Raw genomic sequence first — 19914 nt, 5'->3', positions numbered from 1 at the left:
CAGGCTCTCACTTATGTGTATGATCTCAAAAACAAAACAAAACAAAGACAGACTCATAGATACAGAGAATAAATGGGTGGTTGTCAAGAAAAGGGAGGGGGAAGATGGGTAAAGGGGATGAAGAGGTTCAAACCTACAGTTATATATAATAAGTCACAGGGATACAGCATTAGGAATACCATCAGTAATACTATAATAACTCTGAATAAGACCACTGATTATTAGATTTATGATGGTGATTATTCCATAATATATGCAAATATCAAACCATTATATATATGTATATATATACATATATATGTACCTGAAACTAAAGTAACATGGTACACCAACTATATTTCAGTTAAAAAAACTGCCACCTAAAGTGCATATTAAATCTAAGAAACTCTTAACATAAGAGAGGACTCAGAGTAAAAATATATACGGAGATTGTTCTTAAGAGTTCTGAATGCATCTTAACTTCTAAGGTTTAATTCTTAAGAGTTCTGAATGCATCTTAACTTCAAAGGTTTAAATCTAGAAAGGTAGAAACATTCTTCCTCAGTGTGACCTTTGATGGCACACAGGTCACTAGGGTGTGTTTGCCAGTAAGCCAGTTCTTAGGCTTTGAGCATTTCATCAGGTGTGCCAGTCCTTCGTGTGACCAAAGCTGGTATCTGTTATTTCTTACAACTTTTATTCTGGAGAATTTCGTAAATATCCCCCACCCTCCAAATCCCACCCTCCAAAGTATATGTTAGTATGCGTGTGTGCATGCTAAGTTGCTTCATTCATATCCGACTCTTTTCAACCCTATGGACGGTAGCCCGCCAGGTTCCTCTGTGCATGGGACTTCTCAGACAAGAATACTGGAGTGGGTTGCCATGTCCTCCTCCAAGGGATCTTCCCGACCCAGGATCAATCCCGCATCTCTTATGTCTCCTGCACTGGTAGGCAGGTTCTTTACCAATAAAACCATCTATAAAGTGTCATTATTCTTGTGGCTCAGATGGTAAAGAATCTGCCTCTGATGCAGGAGACCCCGGTTCCATCCCTGGGTTGGGAAGATCCCCTGGAGAAGGAAATGGCAACCCACTCCAGTATTCTTGCCTAGAGAATCCCATGGGCAGAGAAGCCTGGCGGGCTACAGTCCAGGGGGTTGCAAAGGGTCGGACATAACTGAGCAACTACGCTTTCACTTTCATTCTAATATAATCGGCTTTCCTGACCACATTTATATTGTAGGGTGAGACTGTACCACCAGAAAGAGAACTGACCTTAACTGCTACCTCTTCTCAGGGAGAAATCCAATTCAAAAAAATATAGAACTCTGTCAACATAAACACCACATAATATACAAACCCTTGTACATCTACTCAGTTTTTTAAACTAACATTCAACACTAGGTACTTAATCGCTTCTATTTTAACCCAAAACACAAACTTGGAAGAGGGAGTTTTCACCCCCATATTTACTGCGGAATAGACACTAGACACAGAGGAGTCAGTTAAATCTCACCTGCTCACAAACCTTAGCTGGTCAGCTCCCTGAGCTGTGCTCCTCGAGGAAATCTGAAAAGAAAACTCTGAGCTTTACCCAAGACCACAGAGATGATGGTTCATTAGTAGAGCTCTGTAGGCCTGAGAGTTCTGTGCATCATGCCCTTCTTGAGAGGTAATGTCCTGAGTAAGATGTTTGAAACCTCTGGATGTTCATGGTCTCAGTCGGCAAATGGCTTTCATAAGCCCACATAACCTCTGGATTCAAGTGTTAGAATAACAACATGAGGACCACAGACTTGGAAATGCAGAGATGTTCCCCGGAAACAAATGTACAGAATAAGGAAGCCCTTCGACACCGATAATGTAGACGGCAGAAGGCTAGTGGTGATGGAAGCAGGGAGTGGAGTGGGACAGGAAACACAATCAGCACCTGTTCTGTTTTTATATGGGCTTCCCAGGTGGCGCTAGCGGTAAACAACCCACCTGCCAACGCAGGAGACATAAAAGATGTGGGTTCAATCCCTGGGTCAGGAAGATTCCCTGGAGGAGGGCAAGGCAACCCACTCCAGTATTCTTGCCTGGTGAATCCCATGGACAGGGGCGCCTGGTGGGCTACAGTCCACAGGGTTGCCAAGAGCTGGACATGACTGAAGCGACTTACCATGCACGCTTACTTTTATGTATTCATAAATATGTGGATCTGAAGGATAACTAACACCATGATGTACAGTATTAACACCAGACTTCAAAAACTACAACTGATCATGGTATTACTCGTCAGCTGAATCAGGTACTCATCAACCTCTTTCGCTTCTAGACTGGAAAACAATGTTCAAACAAAGAGTTTTTTGTTTGGACACTGCTGTTTTGTTTTGGGCTTTGTTGGCAGGCTTATTGTGCCCCCCCCACCCCATTTTGTGTTTTTCCCTATCCCCTACCAACAGTCCAACACTGGTTTCTTGGCCACGCCCTACATATTTACTCAGATGATTAACTATAGCCATTAGTCTTGTTCAAGCAAGTCTTGTCCTGAGCAATGGATAAGCTGGAGACCAGAGGAAGAGGGCAGCCTTGGCGCCTTGTTAGTCATCCTCGCCTCTCACCCCATGCCCATCCTGCTGTAGACCATCAGGGCTGGGTGTCAAGCACCATCTCCTTTCAGCACTCAGAGGCGGGCATATCCATATGGGGACAGGAGTGCTTTTGGTGCTTAGCTTCCGTGATCAGTTTCTTTAGGAAAGGATTTGAAAGTTCTGAAGGATCTCTCAACATGGATAAATGGATACAAAACAGTAGAACAAAATGTACTAAACATCTGGGTAACAAAACATTCCTCTTCTGCTGAAGTCACGAGGTGAATTAGCTGGGGGAAATCAGCTTAATTTGCTGATTTGCTTAAATTTTTGCTTAATTTGAAAATCCTTTTAAGAGACAATCAACTCTGCCTCCATCCCCAAAAATAAAAAGCACATTGTCCTTTGTTTTCACTAACTTTCACTCTTTTGACACAAAAGGAGAAAGAAGGAGATGAATGCAGGTCAGACTTCTCATTGAAGCACCTGATACTTTAGAGGCAGTGCTGGTGTGTACTTGGGTTATGGGTGCTACATACTTATAATCTGTACAGGAAAAAAGTGAATAGTGTGGTCCTTAATGGAAACAGAAATGGAAAACCTACACAGGGATTCTCAACCTGAACTCATGATTCAACAAATAGTTTGTATCTTGACACTGTTGCCAGATCATTCTCAACTAAATTACCCAGGAATTCTTTCCTTTTTCCTCTGTTTGTCTCTCCCATCCTCAACCCCAAATACACAAACCTAGGCTCCCCTAAGAGGGGAAAACACAAAAGCAAAAAGTAAGCAATTTACCACCATGCCACATCGGGTTACAGCTAACCGGTCTTCCCTCTGCTCAGAAGAGAAAAAAGTACAGATATGCACCTGGCAAATATCTGCATGGTCTCCAGTGCAATAAGATTTAACCATTTGCTCACAAAAGTACACAACTGCAGCTGAGAGAATAAACCAATTCAATTCAACAAACATTTATCAAGCTCCAGTCTGACTGCAGTCTTTTTAAAAAAAAAAAAAAAATCATGCACCTGGCTATTGGAGATGATTTTTGAAGAAGTCTAGAAATATGCTATTCCTGCCTCCTCCCATCAAAAACAAGGGATGAGAAAAGAAGCAACCAACTTCAGATGATCAGTACAGCAACATTTTATGCCGTAAAATGTAACAAACTGAAGCCATGCCAGTTTCTTTTTGTAGATGGAAAAGAATTACCTTCTTATCTTTCTTGGGAAATAACAATTTGGTTCCTTGTATAAAAAATGTATTACTCAACCATCAATCACCCTTCGGTATTTTTGATTTAGAGATTAGATGAAGTATATACTGAAACAAGTTAAGGCATCATTGCTTTATAGTACACAATCAGATTGATCAGGATCTATCCTAAACTAATTTTAAACATGCAATGAAAGAGCAGGGTAAAACCAATCCCTGCCAAAGATTTAGGGGGATTTCCACATCTCATCCTCACCACAGATTTCTTCTTAGGAAACTTGCCTGTGGAGCTAAGAGAAAAATTAGGGTATGAGACCACAAGTCAAGCTTTATTACCTGTCTGCTTGGTGACCTCAGAAAAGTCATTTATATTGAGACCTCAACTTCTTCAAACTTTAAAACCAGAATAATCATACCCCCTTCTGTCTCACTTGTGGGGAGACTGTGAAAATCCAATGAAATAATCAAGATAAAGGTTTTATGAAAACTGTTCTAATCATGGATATCGATGTTTAAGCCCACAGTCCTAGAGACAAGGTGGCAAAAGGAGACCCATCTCTGTCTCCGGAGTGGGCACCAGGGCCTTTGCAAGTTTAACTGGCCTGTAGCCTCCTGGGTTTAGGAACAGGGTCAGTTTTAGACTCATGCCCATGAAACCACCTTCAGAAAGAAGGGGAAATGCTTTTTTCATTATCCTATTTTTTTTGCTATTATACTGCATAGTAGGTGGACACTGTTTTTATTTAACGGATCAGTATTTAGTGGGTGTTGGCTATTATGAAACGTTGTATTGAGTGTCAGTCTCCTTGTTTCACAGGCTTCCACAGCTGAGATTAAGCAAAAATGACACACATTCTACTGAGACTGTTGTGGCGTTGTTCAGTCACTAAGTCGTGTCTGCCTCTTTGCGACACCATGGACTGCAGCACGCCCAGCCCCCATGTCCCTTACCGTCTCCCGGAGTTCACACAAGTTCATGTCCATTGAATTGGTGATGCCAGCCAATCATCTCCACTGAGACAGGGCGTTCCAAAATCAGCAAAACATGGAAGTAGTATACTTTTTTTTTAATCGGTATTTTTAGCCATCTACTCTGTTTTGGCAGTAGAGAAATAGTTAGGTAATGTTCCAGAACTCAAGGAGCTCAGAGTTTATAGAGTGGAAACAGCCAGACAGAACAGAACAAAACAGCAAGGGCAAGGTGAGAAAAGAGAGGTCAGCAAGGGTCCCAGGGAGCAGAGAAGGGTTAAGCATGCCGGGCAGGTAGCAGAACAGTCTGTGGGCACTGTGACACCACTGAACCCACAGGAGCCAGGATCTACCAAAGATGAGGCTGGAGGGGGAGGCAGAGGAATCCAGGCCTGGGGACCTCAGCGTGGGGCTGCTCTACGGATGGATGCAGGAGGGGAGTTCAGAGGAGTAGCTGAGAAGGGATGTTACATTGGGGCCACCCCAACTATCCTCCTTCTAGAACATTCTGTCATTCTACGAACTGCTGGATTTCCTATGGAAAACAAACATTTTCCTACTAAAAAAAGAAAACAGTTGATGCAGTAAAGGTAAAGGGAAATCTCCCTGTAAAACTGTACGGAAAAGAATCGCAGCCCAAAACAACTGAATAAAGAGAACACGAACAATACCCTGAAAGGATTCGTATAAAATGCTCCAACAGAACTGACCTCTTCCTCTACTTCTAACTCCACCTGAGAAGGGTCATTTTATTTAGACATAAACAGGGTAGAAAAGTCAAGCGTGTCAGCCAGTTTCAGCTTCTTAGAACAAGATGCTGCTCTGCAGGTACTGGGTGGTCAGTCACCTGGAGGACAAAGCAGGCCGGTGAGTCCTCATGAGAAACACAGGTTTGCAGGACCCTTTGGGGCTTGATAGAGAGTTGGTATTACAAGAAGCTCATAGGAAGCCATCCCTTCTACAATTAAGTTTACTGGGAATATTTTAGAAAAGAAAGGCAAGGCAGGCTGGTGCCGGGGAGAGGGAGGGGGGAGTAGGGAGTTACTGTTTACTGAGTACAGAGTTTCAGCTGGGGATGATGAGAAGAAAGTTCTGGATTGGATTGTGGGGATGGTTGCACAACACATGAACGTACTTCATGCTACTGAACAATATTTTATAGCGTTGGTATTTTACCACGATAAGAGGATGGGGGAAGGAAAGAGGCAAAGAGAGACAAAGAGACAAAATTTAAAAGTAGTAAGATTTCTAATAAATTCAGCTGAGAAACTCCTACTACCTTCCTCAATGTGACACACAGAACAAAACTGAATTTCTCAAGAAATACTTTAAAGAAAGATATCATCTGGAACATGCTAGTGGTCTGCCAAAGACGGTAGTCCCAACGGGCTGTATTATGTAATCATGGGCCAGTTTTCTAAAACAACAGAGCATCATCTCCCTAAAGGAGACTGAACTCTTTACATACTTTAGTTCATAACTCTTCAGTCTAGAAAGATGACTTCATTATTATCATCATTATGATAGCTATTTTGTATTTGTTAAGAGTCTAGTAAGCCAGCTGCTGTTTTCTCTTCTTTTGTTGCAGATGGGAACAAAACAGACAGCATGTCTGTGCATTGCCTGGGAAAGCAAGGAACAGGACCAAAATCAGAATCCCTGCCCAAGGCCACAACATTCGGCAGAGGAGGCTGTGCTCCGCCCAACGTGGAGGTTTGGGCAATGCCTCGTCCCCCTACTCTAGAATCTCACCACCGAGCAGGGCTCCTACTCAGTGGAGAGCACATATTTGCTTGCCAGACAGCAGCTATTTATTTTTGCACATGCAAAAACATCCAAGTGGACTTAATACAATTATATTTGAGGTTAAACCACAGAGATAAGAAATTCAAACTAGGGCCCCAATTAATCACTCTTTTTAAGAGTTTCAAATGTGTACATGGCCCTAAATTCTGTGCCTATAATCCTGATGGAGTTTCATTCCACAGGTCACAAATCATCTCCCAGTAATGGTAATTACTTAGTAACTATTGATTGTTTAATTACTTGAGACTGCCTTATACTCACCAAGTCATTAAGGGTGTTAGGAGATCTAAAAACTATAAGTCGCCAGGGTGCTGTGCATCAAGTTATTTGGCAAGTCACTGACATGAGATGGACGGGAAGTATTTTAAACTAAAGCAATCTAAACACTTCAAAGGAAAGGTGGATATACATGTGCCAAATTGCTAATGATATTTATTATAAAGGATGACACTGAATAAGTAACTAAACAAGGTAAACAAAACCCCAGGATACAGGTAAGAGTAGAAGAGATGTCTCCTCAAAGGCAGAGACACCTAAAAGAGCCTTTAAATCCCCTGACAGGCAATACCTTAATCCAGTGGATCTCAATTCTGGTTTTGCAGTAGAAGCATCAGGGAAGTTCTGGAAGCCAGCTTTACCTAGTCCTACACCAGACCCACTAAAACCAAATCTCCAGAGAAAGGCCCAGATATGTTTAGTGTTTCAAAACTATCCAGATTATTTCCATAGACAATGAGGGCTGAGCAACACTGGTAGCTACAAGAAATCCAACCAACTCCCCTGTGGCAGGTTTTGGGAGCAACTCTGGAGGTCTGGCCACCCAGCAAAAAAGCAACCTTCCTTATGCATACGGCACATGGGCTCACAAAGGACTACCCAAATGCTGCCACGGCAACCATCTAATTCATCACACCCAATGGATCACAGCACGAGGTGGCACAGTTTTGAGCCAAATTAGATGCAACAAACAGGGATCTATGAAAAGCTCGACAAGCCAGCCCACTTCAAGGGTAAGTGATTCTACTTAAGGGGCAGGAATAAAACTGTTCCCTGTAATTCTGCCCAACTACAATGACAGTGCCCTCTGAGGTGAAGCAATAATAACTAAATAATCCCAAAGGCTCAGCCATGGTCAAATGAACCTATGACTAGGAACAATGCTCTGCACGTGCTACAGCATCTTAGAGACATCTTTCAAAAGATCTATTTGATGTTAAAAATCACAATTTATACACTCCTAGAAAAATAGTGCTAGGGTATTTTCGGTAGCTACCTTTTTTTAAGAAAATTGAAAGAAACCAACTAGTACCCTTGGGCTATATCATTAATTTACTTTAATAGATAATCTGTCACTATGAACAGTACAAAAATTCTTTTTAAAGGCAGTCAACATATTAGATCTGGCCCAAGAGCCCGGTTTATAAGAGAATAGGAAAGACAGATCTGCTCCAAACTCCTTTTCATTACACTTCTTTCCACTTATGAAAATGCTAAATTACACCCCATGATGTGCAGATGCCAAGGCCTCCAAGCTTTTTCCAAATCCCCTTCCCATAATCCATTTAGGTCCCCACTCTGATTCGCAATGCTCCACTTTTATACTCCCACTGTCTGTCTGTACATCCGTTTTAAGAGTTTTTGCTACATTGTCTTATCCTTACAGAAGTGGTCCTTGAACGGGGCAGGGAGGGAGACAATTTTACCCCCCAGGAGACTCCTGGCAATGTCTGGAAACATTTCTGATTGTCAGGACTTTGGGAGTGCTCCTGGCATCTCATAGGCAGAGGCCAAGGATGTGGCTAAACACCCTACGATGCACAGGACAACACCCTGACAACAAAGAGCTACTTGGTCCAAATGTCAACAGTGCCAAGGTTGAGAAACCCTGCCTTTAAGGGATAATGTGGTTTAATTAAGTGTGCTTTAGTTTCCTCCCCTATAAAATCATGAAGAGTAACTAAGACACAACATTTGAAAACTTTAGCACACTAGATTGCACACTTCTTAGACTAGGAACCACCTCGACTGGCTCTGCATTTTCCCTATACAAAGCACAGGGCCTTTTCACTGGCACTCAACAAATGTGAAATAATGTATTCTTTATGTTGGAATTCTTGTTTAAAAAAGCAAATGCCATTATTATCTAAGAAATTTGACATTCCCCTATAATCACTCCTCACCAAACAAGAAGTGAACAGTGTAATTCATGATTCATTAGAAGAGACTACGATAAACTACGCTGAATCCTAAGTATGTCACAGAATCACCTCCATATTAAGATTGTTAATAAGCTTACTATTAAAATGCTTTGTCTTACTTCAACAGATGGTTTATTAAGAGATCCCAATCTACACATGTAAGGAAATCTCATGCAGTGGGCTGAGATTCTTCTACTATACCAGGTCAGTTTTGACCTTTCAATTCTCGGGTTTTGAGTTGAATTATTCAGAAACAACCTTACTTACAATCATAAGCAGGTCAAATAAAAACAGCAAAAATAAAATCTCAGAATGAGTATGTCAAACCCTGGCTAGCATCAAATCTCAAATCAAAATCTTTGTGTTTTTTTAACTTTTCTCAGTTTATGCATGTTAGAGGCAGCATTAAAACTCTGCTGCTACTGCTAAGTCACTTCAATCGTGTCCGACTCTGTGAAACCCCATAGACGGCAGCCCACCAGGCTACCCATCCCAAAAACTCTAAATGATTACAAAAAACATTGGGATTAACATTCACTCAAGAAGCCCTGCGTATATGCAAAGTCAGTCATGTTCAACTCTCCGACCCTATGGACTGTAGCCCGCCAGGCTCTTCTGTCCATGAGATTCTCCAGGCAAGGATACTGGAGTGGGTTGCCATTTCATTATCCTGGGGAATTTCTGACCCAGGGATTGAGCCCAAGTCTCTTATGTCTCCTGCATCGGCAGGTGCGTTCTTTACCATTAGTGCCACCTGGCAGCCCTACCACAGGGTAACTGACAATCATTTTTGCAGAGTTTCTGGAAGTGTGGCCCCAGGGCTTTGAACGTCAGCAAGACTCTATAAACTTATTAGAAGTGCAGATTCCTGGATCCCAACCAGACCTACTGAACAAGATTTAAGAGGTTAGGCCTAGAAATCTACATTTTAAATCATTTCTCAAATATTTGTTTCACACAGTAAAGTTTGGGAACCTCTACCAGGAGACTGAACCTCAGAAAACTGATTGGCCTCATTTGTAAATTTCTAGAATGGGGCTTGCTTCCACAGACTATCGATAATTAATTTAACATAAAATCCACACCCAGCTCCTACCATAAGAAACAAGTAGAGAATTCTGTTGATTATTTTTGTCCATATATGCATGTCTGAAGTAAGCAGATATTTTATGGGAAATGCTGAAAAAGTACTGGGAACAAATATAGATAGAATTATTAAGGAAAACAGAGCTCAACTCTGGGCCCCACACAGGTCACCATTTAGTGTACCTATGTACCAGATGCTGGATACAGCAATTGCTAGACAGACTAGGCCCCTATCCTTATTTTTCCTTTATGGTGCATTTCAACTGTTTAATATATACATAAACAAAGACGTAAGATACTTTCAGAGAGTGTCAATGCCACGAAGGCAAAGAAATAAGTTGATGTGATAGAGAAAGTCATTGAGGGAAGAAGGCAGTAGCAGTGGCTGCCTGAAAAGTAGATTCCTTGAGGAGTGTGCTGGGTTCTGAAAGACAAAGACCCAGTCATGAGGAAACTGAGGAAAGAGTGTTCTAGATAGAGAGAACTGTTTTGATAAAGACCCTGAAGTGAGAGCAAGGTTCTCACGAAATTATTATAGAAATTAAATCAGAAATCAGACTATATGTACAAGATGTTTTATGACAGAAAATACTATTATATAGTATCAAATATTATTTTCATTAATATGTTAGAATTGTTTCAGGACAAAAGTCAAGATAATGAAAGACCTCAAGTCTAAGTCATAGGAAGAATTAAGCAACTGAGGCTCTAATGCCTGGAGACCAGGAGATACAAATATGTGTTTGGGGGAAGAAGAGAGAAGTCTTTTGAAGGACTATGTTCTTGTGGAAGAGGATTTAATTTTTTTTTTTTAAACAGTTACATGGAATGAGCTTGCATTGGTAAACATTTCAGGAAGGCAGAATTTTGGCTCAATACGACAATGAACATTCAAAGAAAATTGCAGGTAAATAGGATGACTGGGAGGCAATGAGTTCCACATGAGTGGAGGTGATCAAGGATGGAACAGATTGCTAGCAGAGGAATGACTGGGCTAGATAACCTATAAGGTAGGTCATATATCTGTAAAGTTTGCAACCCTTTGAAAACACACACACACACACACACACACACACACACACACACACACACAGAGTTTCAGTGTTCTCTCTCCACAAGCACTATAACCACTATAACCAACACTGCCTCTTGATCTCATACTTTACAACCTAGAGGAGGTTTTAAAAGAAACCTCAGAGATACAGAGGAATCTACCGTATTCCTGATTAACACTGTCACTCAGTAATAAGGTCTTTACCCCTGCAATCATCAAAATATATTTCCAAAGGGCAAATTAAGAAACAAGATAGATGAATGTTCACTTTTGAAAACTGTGGCTAAGATTTAGTGGTGTTTTAGCGATGAACATTAAACAATTATTTGGATCTATTAAAATAATTACTCTATTTTAACAAAAATGAGATGAAATTTGATTTCATCAGGTTCCAATAAATGGCATGCCAATGAACAGCCAAAGTCTTCAGCAAGCAGGTATGTGGCCTTTTGTTGGTTTATTTTGTAATGGGAGCCATAGGCCCAAGAAGGAAATGGCAACCCACTCTAGTATTCTTGCCTGGAAAATCCCCATGGACAGAAGACCCTGGTAGTCTACAGTCCATGGGGTCACAAAGAGTCGGACACGACTGAGCAACTTCACTTTTTCACTTTTATAGGCCCAAGAAGATGATTTCCTCATTAAAAAAAAAAAACAACCCTGACAGAGACTCTCTACTCTTCATTATTTATGTATTCTGTCTAGTAAATAAAGCAAAAAACAGATACTAAACTATCATCTGACCACATAGGACCAAAATGCAAAAGATAAACAAATCTACCCTTCCAAGGACAGAGAGATCAAGTTAGACTTGGGAGTAAAACTAGAAGCTACTTCGAAAAGCTGCTACTGCTGTTAAGTAACTTCAGTCGTGTCTGACTCTGTGCGACCCCAGAGACGGCAGCCCACTAGGCTCCCCCGTCCCCGGGATTCTTCAGGCAAGAACACTGGAGTGGGTTGCCATTTCCTTCTCCAATGCATGACAGTGAAAAGTGAAAGGGAAGTCGCTCAGTTGTGTCCGACTCCTAGTGACCCCATGGACTGCAGCCCACTAGGCTCCTCCACCCATGGGATTTTCCAGGCAAGAGTACTGGAGTGGGGTGCCATTACCTTCTCCACTTCGAAAAGCTAAAGGTAACTAAATGACCTTTATATAAAATATACTTCCACATCTAGATGTATGTGGCTTAAATGAAGATACAATCCAAGCAACATTTTCTTAATATCTGCATATACTTTTGTTTATTCAGTTAAGTATGCTTCTTAAAAAACTACCTGTAGAGCTTCCCGGGTGGCTCAGTGGTACAGAATAAGCCTGCCAATGCAGCAGACACAGTGCCTGGTCCAGGAAGATCCCACATGCCGTGGAGCAGCTAAGCCTGTGCACCACCACCACTGAGCCTGTGCTCCAGAGCCCGGGAGCCACGACTACTGAGCCCACACGCCACGACTACTGAAGCCCAAGCACTTGAGAGCCCCTATTCTGGAGCAAGAGAGGCCACTGCAATGCGAAGCCTGAACACCACAAATAGAGAGTGGCCCCCCTTGCTGCAACTAGAGAAAAGCCCAAGGAGCAGTGAAGATCCAACACAGCCAAAAACTAAATAATTAATTTTTTTAAAAGATGCTACATCTTAAAAAAAACTACTCTTAAATAAAATTATGTTATGAAAATAAAATTATGTTATGACTCTTTTAGCACAACTTATTAAAAGAAAGTTTTAAGAATCTTTCCAGAAAAGAAAGGCTACATCCACATCAATGTTCATAAAATTATACCTCATTTTATGAAATCTAGGAACAATAAAAGCTAGAGTTACAAAAATTAAAAGATTTAACATTTAATGTAAAGAAAGTATCACAGAATTTTTGATATAGAAATCTGTTCTTAGGGCTATAAAATTTATATTCATGTGTACAGTATTTTTAAAATATACCTATTCCATAAAGGTTAAATATAACCTATAATGTGAACAATCACTTCCTAACTTATTTCTCTTTAAGTTCATGTATAGTTGAAATCCAGTTTGGCAGTTTTATTAAGCTTTAATCCTCCAGAGCTCAGAGTAACGGCAGGATTGGATTAGTGACTCAGGAAACCCAGGTGTCTCTGTCCTGGAGGGGGTGCCACCTAATGTCATCTAGGTTGCCTAGAAACCCAATCCTTAACGGGTATGGAGGTTTAATTCTTCAGATAAATCATTCCAAGTCCCCAAAGCATTTATAGAAACACTCTCACTTGACTATTGCACAGAAAAGCTGTGGTGCCACAAAACAACACAAAGGGCTGGTACAAGAAACCAGTCTCCTATCTGCAAATCCAGTGTGATCGCCGTGGCCAGCTGTGCAGGCTCCCCTAAGCTTGAGAGGGGCCAAACTTCTGGATCAACCACTAAGAGAAGGGCACCCTTCAGAACAATACTGTTCACAACTTGGTTGGTGTATTTTTTTCCTCTCTAAACAGCTGAAACCTCTTGCCACTTGTTTTTTATCCCTCAGGTACCAAAAAAATTAGAGCTAATTTTGGATTTTCCAAACATTCTCATCCTTAATTGAGACTCCTTATCTTGTTATTATCCTCTCTTGCAGGAGTGTACAGTCCACCTCTTAGATTAGTGGACAAAGCTGTGAAGCACCTTCCAAACGTGCCTTCCACAGGTGGGAAGCAGAGCACAATGGAATGGCACTATAAAAACAACAGCATTATACAGAGTTGTTTCTCCATATTGACAGCAAATCAGAAGTAATTTTCTGTCTAAATCCAGGGCTTAATTCATTAGCTCACATTAATTCACAAGTTCAATCCAATTTCTCGAAATGCAATAACACAATCTTCCAACCTAATTATCTTCACTGAAAGTATTTAAAAGCATTTGCTGAGACACCTTTCTTTCTTGTGTCAGACAGGATCAACATCAAGTGAACAGCTGGGGTAGACTACATTCTTTCTAATTGCAGGGGGTTGACCTTTTAGGAAATAATCTAATTTTGCAAGAGAGAAATTTTCCTGAGTGGACATCAAAGGGTACCTCCTGGTAAAAAAAAGTTTAAATGTTTATAATTTACATACACTTAAATATATACACACATATTCTTTTGACTTTCTAGAGTACTGAAAATATTCCAATCTGGCGGACTTCAATAATTAAATCAACTAAGAGACATTTAAGATTCAAAGAAGGAAATTTTTAACAAATAGAACAACAAGACAGAGAATTTACAGTTGAAATGTCGTCTCATGTCACTACCACTTAGGAAAAGTGATAGACATTTCTCTTAAAATAATCATGAGGAAACAGTTGGTCTGTTTTGAAGGCATTTATTTCAATAGCTCATTCACTAAAACCCCCTGAGCTTTAGTCCAAAAAGGTAATTTTGATTTTCTTTTGATAATCAGGAGAATCAAGCCACTTTTCTAAACAATCACTTTTTTAGGTCATTTACTGGGAAAAAATATCTTTTAAAAGCATGTTTAAGGTGAATCTGAAAGCAAAAATCAGTATAAGAACAAGAACATTTTATTCCTCAATTCAACCTCAAGTTTAGCTTTTAATTATCTCCTATTTTGTAAGAGTCATTGCTGCCATTAGTCCTGCTTTTTGTGAGGCAGCCAGTGTTCTCCTAACACTGTTCACTAAACTCATTTAACTCATGCCCTAGGCCAGTAGCAAATCTCCTTTTCCAGCTGTGATACTTTAATAGTTTAAATTTCTAAAGTAAATAGCATCATCCGTGCCTTTAAAAACCAGTTCTGGCAGCGATTAACGAAACTAAACAGTTCAGAGAGCTTCAAGTATGTAGCATTAGAATTCACACATCAGATATAAGCTCTGTAACATATAATGAATGGAAATGCCCAAACCCCAGAATCCAGTTCAGGCAATGGGACTACAGATTCATTTAAAAAGATGGAGAGTCAGTTAACAAGTATATTATTTCATTTTAAATCTGTTATGAGACATGTATGAGTGAGAACAGACAGTACTGCTATTCAGCATTCATGAACCGAAACCACACATGAGCCATGTTCAAGCTCAGTGAACTTACCTTATATACTTGTCCATATGTTCCATTGCCCACAAGTTCCACCAATTCAAAGATTCCTGCAGGGTCCTGAAAGAAAAGAAATAAACAATAAAAATTCAAAACAATACTCTAGCCGTTGTCTTAATCAAAAGCAAATGCACATTTAAAATTAGCAAATAAATAACAGCTTTGGAGAGGCTCTCATATGTTAATATTAAAGAGTATTAAAATTTAATTCAGCTGCAGCTATGAAATGAGACAAAATCCATTTGTTTCTATTTTACACTTCTATGAGATGTGTTTAAATCAGAACAAAAGGAGACAAGACGTTCATGGAAACAACAACAACAAAAACTCATTTCATACTGTCAAATGGAAACACACTTGTAGGTACATCGGCATAAAATGAAAGACACATCCATCTAAGGGGGCTCTAATTTTTAAGACCTTTCTGTTTGACCTTTCTGATCTGTTGGCTGCACAGAGCACTGGCAGTTGGGAAAAGAGCTATACTGTGGGGCAGTCTTCCGGCGACAGTCAACGGTGTTCAAGAGAAAATGGAGTCGTATTCCTCTGAATTCATCTCCCTTCCCGACAATGCTGCCTCTGCAAAACACGCTTTTGCAGACAGCCTCCAGTTCTTGCAGGACTGGGAGGGTCCCGGCAGGACCCAGAATGCAAAGGAAACTGGAGAATGTCACACATCCTTACCCACGAACAGGTGTCTGCTAACCCTGAGAGTCACTGAAATGTTCCTGTGCTCAGTAAATAGCCAATAATTATGTCTATTATTCCTGAATTACCAACCCCAAAAGTCAAAAAGAAAAAGCAATCCTATAAAATTCAACTCACAGGCAGAAAGTGACTTTGATCTCTTCTGATTCCTACTTGGAGAGAAATGATTTCTTTAAAGGCCTAGATCAGGAATCACAAACGCACATGTCCACAGAGGGCAAGCAAATAACACAGAAGAGTGAGGTGGGCCACGGAGGCCTTTGGCAAACTGAGGAAGCCATGTCTCCTTTGTAGGTGGAGGGGGGTACCTAGCTGGAACCAACAGCTGTCGCTTCAACCTATAAGCACAGTCTTACCCGGTCTAAAATGAAATGAACTTGAACATTTTGCATAATGTGAGATCTCCTCATTTTTAAATGTTAGGCATTAACTCACCTAAAAAAAACACAAACATGAAACAAAACAACAACAAAAACAACAACAAACACTGAGGGACAAATGAAAGACTTCAACCTCTGACCTGAAGAGCATTTCCCATCTCCAGCCAACAGGTTTTCAGAACACTGCCAAATGGCATGACAGTGACTGAGGGGCAGAGGGGCAAGGTTCAGACATACCTCTCAGGTTTTTAGACAGACCTTTTTGGATTTTACGTTCAGACAGACCTGGGCTCAACACCAGCTCTGTCTGGTGTGGCTACCTGAATCCAAGACCCCCTGGAAGAGCAATACAGTCTCTGTGCAGATAAAACGGGGATGACATCTACCCAGGAGAGTCCTGGGAAAGAGCAGGTGAGGGCTTAGCACCCACCTGCCCAAAGTCAGCAATCTAATATCTAATAGGAATTGTTTTTAAGCCGAGGAATCCCATACCTCTATAACACTTAAAGGGAGAAGTGCTCATATTCATGGAGAAGAAGATAAATGAGGTTAATGTGACAAGTTAGAGCTCATTAAAGTGACAGCTTTTATTAAGTCAGGCCCAAGAAAAGCACTTTACGATGTGCCTTCAAAAATCCCTCATAGCGGGACTTTACTCGCGGTTCAATGGCTAAGACTACGCTCCCAATGCAGTGGCCCCAGGTTCGATCCTTGGTCAAGGAGTTAGGTCCCATATGCTGCAACCAAGAGCTCTCCTGTCACGACTAAAAGATCTCCCATGTCACAACTAAGACCCAGCACAGCCAAATAAATAATTTAAAGAAAATAATAATTAAATAAAAGATCTCAAGAACCTCAACTAAAGACCCTACATGCCACAGCGAAGATCGAAGATCCCATGTGCCACAACTAAGACCCGGCCAGATAAATAAATAGAAATATTCTTTTAAATCATGCATTTAAAAAAATCCCACATAGGAAACAAGAGAAATAGTAAGACAAACAACAGTTGAAGCACTTGGTCACTCACAAAACTGGAATTAGCATTATCCATTGTTATAAAGCCAGGAAGCCAAGAATCCCCACTCCAGACTGATAGAGAAGTCTAGAAATTCCATCTCTGCCTCACTTGGTCAGGGAGGTGTGGACAAAGTCCCAGACAGAACCATAAGACAGGACATGGAGACCCAGTAAAGTCACTGTCAAAGCCACCCGGGAGGCACCTCAAGATGGGAAAGAAAAATTGTGCTTGTTAAACTACTAGGCCATTAGAGCAGTAGGTTTTATTACAAACAGAGTTAGAAAGAAGTGAGGGAAATGGGCGTGGGGGAGGTGGAGGGGAGAGAAGCCCAGAAACGGTGGCAGCTGCTGTTTGTTTCTAAGCTGCGCTTCCTAGTAGTTTGTTTGCTCAGTGGTGTTTCTGCAACAAATTTCAAGAGAGGTTCTACATTTGCTTGAAATATCTCAACTGTGTTTTCAACGTTCACTTTCCTTGACGTTAAAAAAAAAAAAAAAAACCATGAACAAAAGGAAGGAGATGTAGGATGAAAGGGAAAGTGAAAGTCACTCAGTCATGTCTGGCTCTTTGCAACCCCATACAGTGCATGGAATTCTCCAGGCCAGAATACTGGAGTGACGCCTTTCCCTTCTCCAGGAGATCTTCCCAAGCCAGGGATTGAACCCAGGTCTCCCACACTGCAGGTGGATTCTTTACCAGCTGAGCCACAAGGGAAGCCCAAGAATACTGGAGTGGGCAGCCTCTCCTCAGTAAGTGTTGAATGAGTGAATGAACGCGTTCATTTATTGAGCCCTTGCTGCCGCTGCTGCGACGTCGCTTCAGTCATGTCTGACTCTATGTGATCCCATAGATGGAAGCCAACCAGGCTCCCCCATCCCTGGGATTCTCCAGGCAAGAGTACTGGAGTGGGTTGCCAGTTCCTTCTCCAATGCATGAAGGTGAAAAGTGAAAGTGAAGTTGCTCAGCCGTGTCTGACTCTCAGCGACCCCCTGGACTGCAGCCTACCAGGCTCCGCGCCCATGGGCTTTTCCAGGCAAGAGTACTGAGTGGGGTGCCATCGCCTTCTCCGTTGTTGAGCCCTTCAGTTCAGTTCAGTCGCTCAGTTGTGTCCAGCTCTTTGCGACCCCATGAATCGCAGCACGCCAGGCCTCCCTGTCCATCACCAACTCCCGGAGTTCACTCAGATTCACGTCCATTGAGTCAGTGATGCCATCCAGCCATCTCATCCTCTGTCGTCCCCTTCTCCTCCTGCCCCCAATCCCTCCCAACATCAAATGTGCTAAACACACTTATATGTAATATCTGTAACCCTGGCAAGAACTCTACAAGTAGACATGATCTTCTTGACCCAGGAATTGAACCAAGGTCTCCTGCATTGCAGGTGGATTCTTTACCAACTGAGATATCAAGGGAAGCCCCAAGATGTAGGATGTTGACTACTAACTGCCTTAAGGAGCCTGGGAAGCAGGGGAGGGTGGTGGAAGGGGAGGCAGAAGCAAAAACAGGGTGCAGAGTAGAGATACCCTTCTACACCAAGGAGTCACGCTACCTCAAAAACCTCCCCTTGGGACTGGGGTCTAAATGCGGAGGTCTTAGGAGGAGCCAAGCAGCTGACTTCTAGGTTCCTTCCCCTCCTCAAACAGTCCATTCGCAAGTATGTGGCCCTGCCAATGAGATTCAAGAAGACTCAATGCCAGGACTCTCATTCCAGCAGCTTGAAGATAGGCTGGACACACTCAGGGGGCTCAGAAGCAAAGGTCAGAGGGACTACAGAGTTTGATGGCAACTTGTCTTTGGCAAACAACAAAACTGGAAACAATCATCAAGTTAGGGTGGTTCCCCAGGAAACAGACTCTGAGAATGGCTGAGATTTACACAGAGGGAGTTAGTCAGAGTGTGCCTCAGAATCAACACCAGTGGGAAGCGAGTGAAGAGAGTCTGGACTAAGCAGATGAAGGAATTAGAGCAATGGGGAGGAATACAGATTCCAACTGCTCCCACAGATGCTCTGAAGCCGGGATGACCTTCAGGATCACCCTACCTTGAGTCACAGGGACCTCTGTCTCACCTCCAATGACCAGTCATTACATGCAGGCTGTCCCCCAGCCCAGTCCCAGAGGTGATGATCTTGGGTAAAGGGATATTCTTTCAGCCGAAAACAATTCCCAGTATCGCTAGCCACCTACACTCCCAGCAGGTGGACAGTGAGTGCCTCAGTAGTGGAGAGAGCACCGTAAGCATAGTGGCTAGAAATGAGGCTTCCCTGGTAGCTCAGATGGTAAAGAATCTGCCTGCAATGCAGGAGACCTGGCTGGGTTCAACCTCTGGGTCGGGAAAATCTCCTGGAGAAGGAAATGGCAACCCACTTCAGTATTCTTGCCTGGAGAATTCCATGGACAGAGGAGCCTGGTGGGTTACAGTCCACAAGGTCGCAAAGAGTGGGACACTTAAGCGACTAACACTTTCACTTTCACTTGCAATTGAAAGCAAAGTCTCCAGGCATCTACCTACTCCAGGATGTTCACAGCAATAAGACAAAATAGCACAGAGTCGTGGTGTTTGAAAGACATCGGCTCTCTGGGACCCTAGAGAGCAGACAGAGCTACTGTTCAGGAACACTTGAACTGACAGCTGACACTAAGATTCCCCCACTCTTCTCCCTGAATCCAACAGCCTGGGTAGCTGGATGTCTGTGCATGCTCCCTTACACAAACGCATATAAATGTTAGAGATTTTCCCTGGGAATCACCACACAGCTTGAGCACTGTAAGCGTTCGGCTATGTTCTCCATTCTTGCAGGACTCTAAAGCCATTTCTCCTGTGGCTCACCAGCAACCTGGACCCCTTGTTTGCAATGGTCTCTTCTC

The 19914-nt window shown here is 42.0% G+C and overlaps 1 protein-coding gene across 6 annotated transcripts in view; it reads right to left on the bottom strand.

The window, feature by feature from the left end:
- Positions 1–19914, bottom strand: part of TNIK (TRAF2 and NCK interacting kinase) — a 396955-nt gene that overhangs the window by 296388 nt on the left and 80653 nt on the right. For all 6 annotated transcript variants that reach the window (XM_013964598.2, XM_005675313.3, XM_013964609.2 and 3 more), the window contains exon 2: positions 14936–15001. In XM_013964598.2, coding sequence (XP_013820052.1) covers positions 14936–15001 — 66 coding nt within the window. The remainder of the gene's footprint in view (positions 1–14935; positions 15002–19914) is intronic.

The sequence above is a fragment of the Capra hircus genome, chromosome 1, assembly GCF_001704415.2.
Source record: "Capra hircus breed San Clemente chromosome 1, ASM170441v1, whole genome shotgun sequence".
NCBI lineage: Eukaryota > Metazoa > Chordata > Mammalia > Artiodactyla > Bovidae > Capra > Capra hircus.
This window is presented reverse-complemented; position numbering and strand designations above follow the sequence as displayed.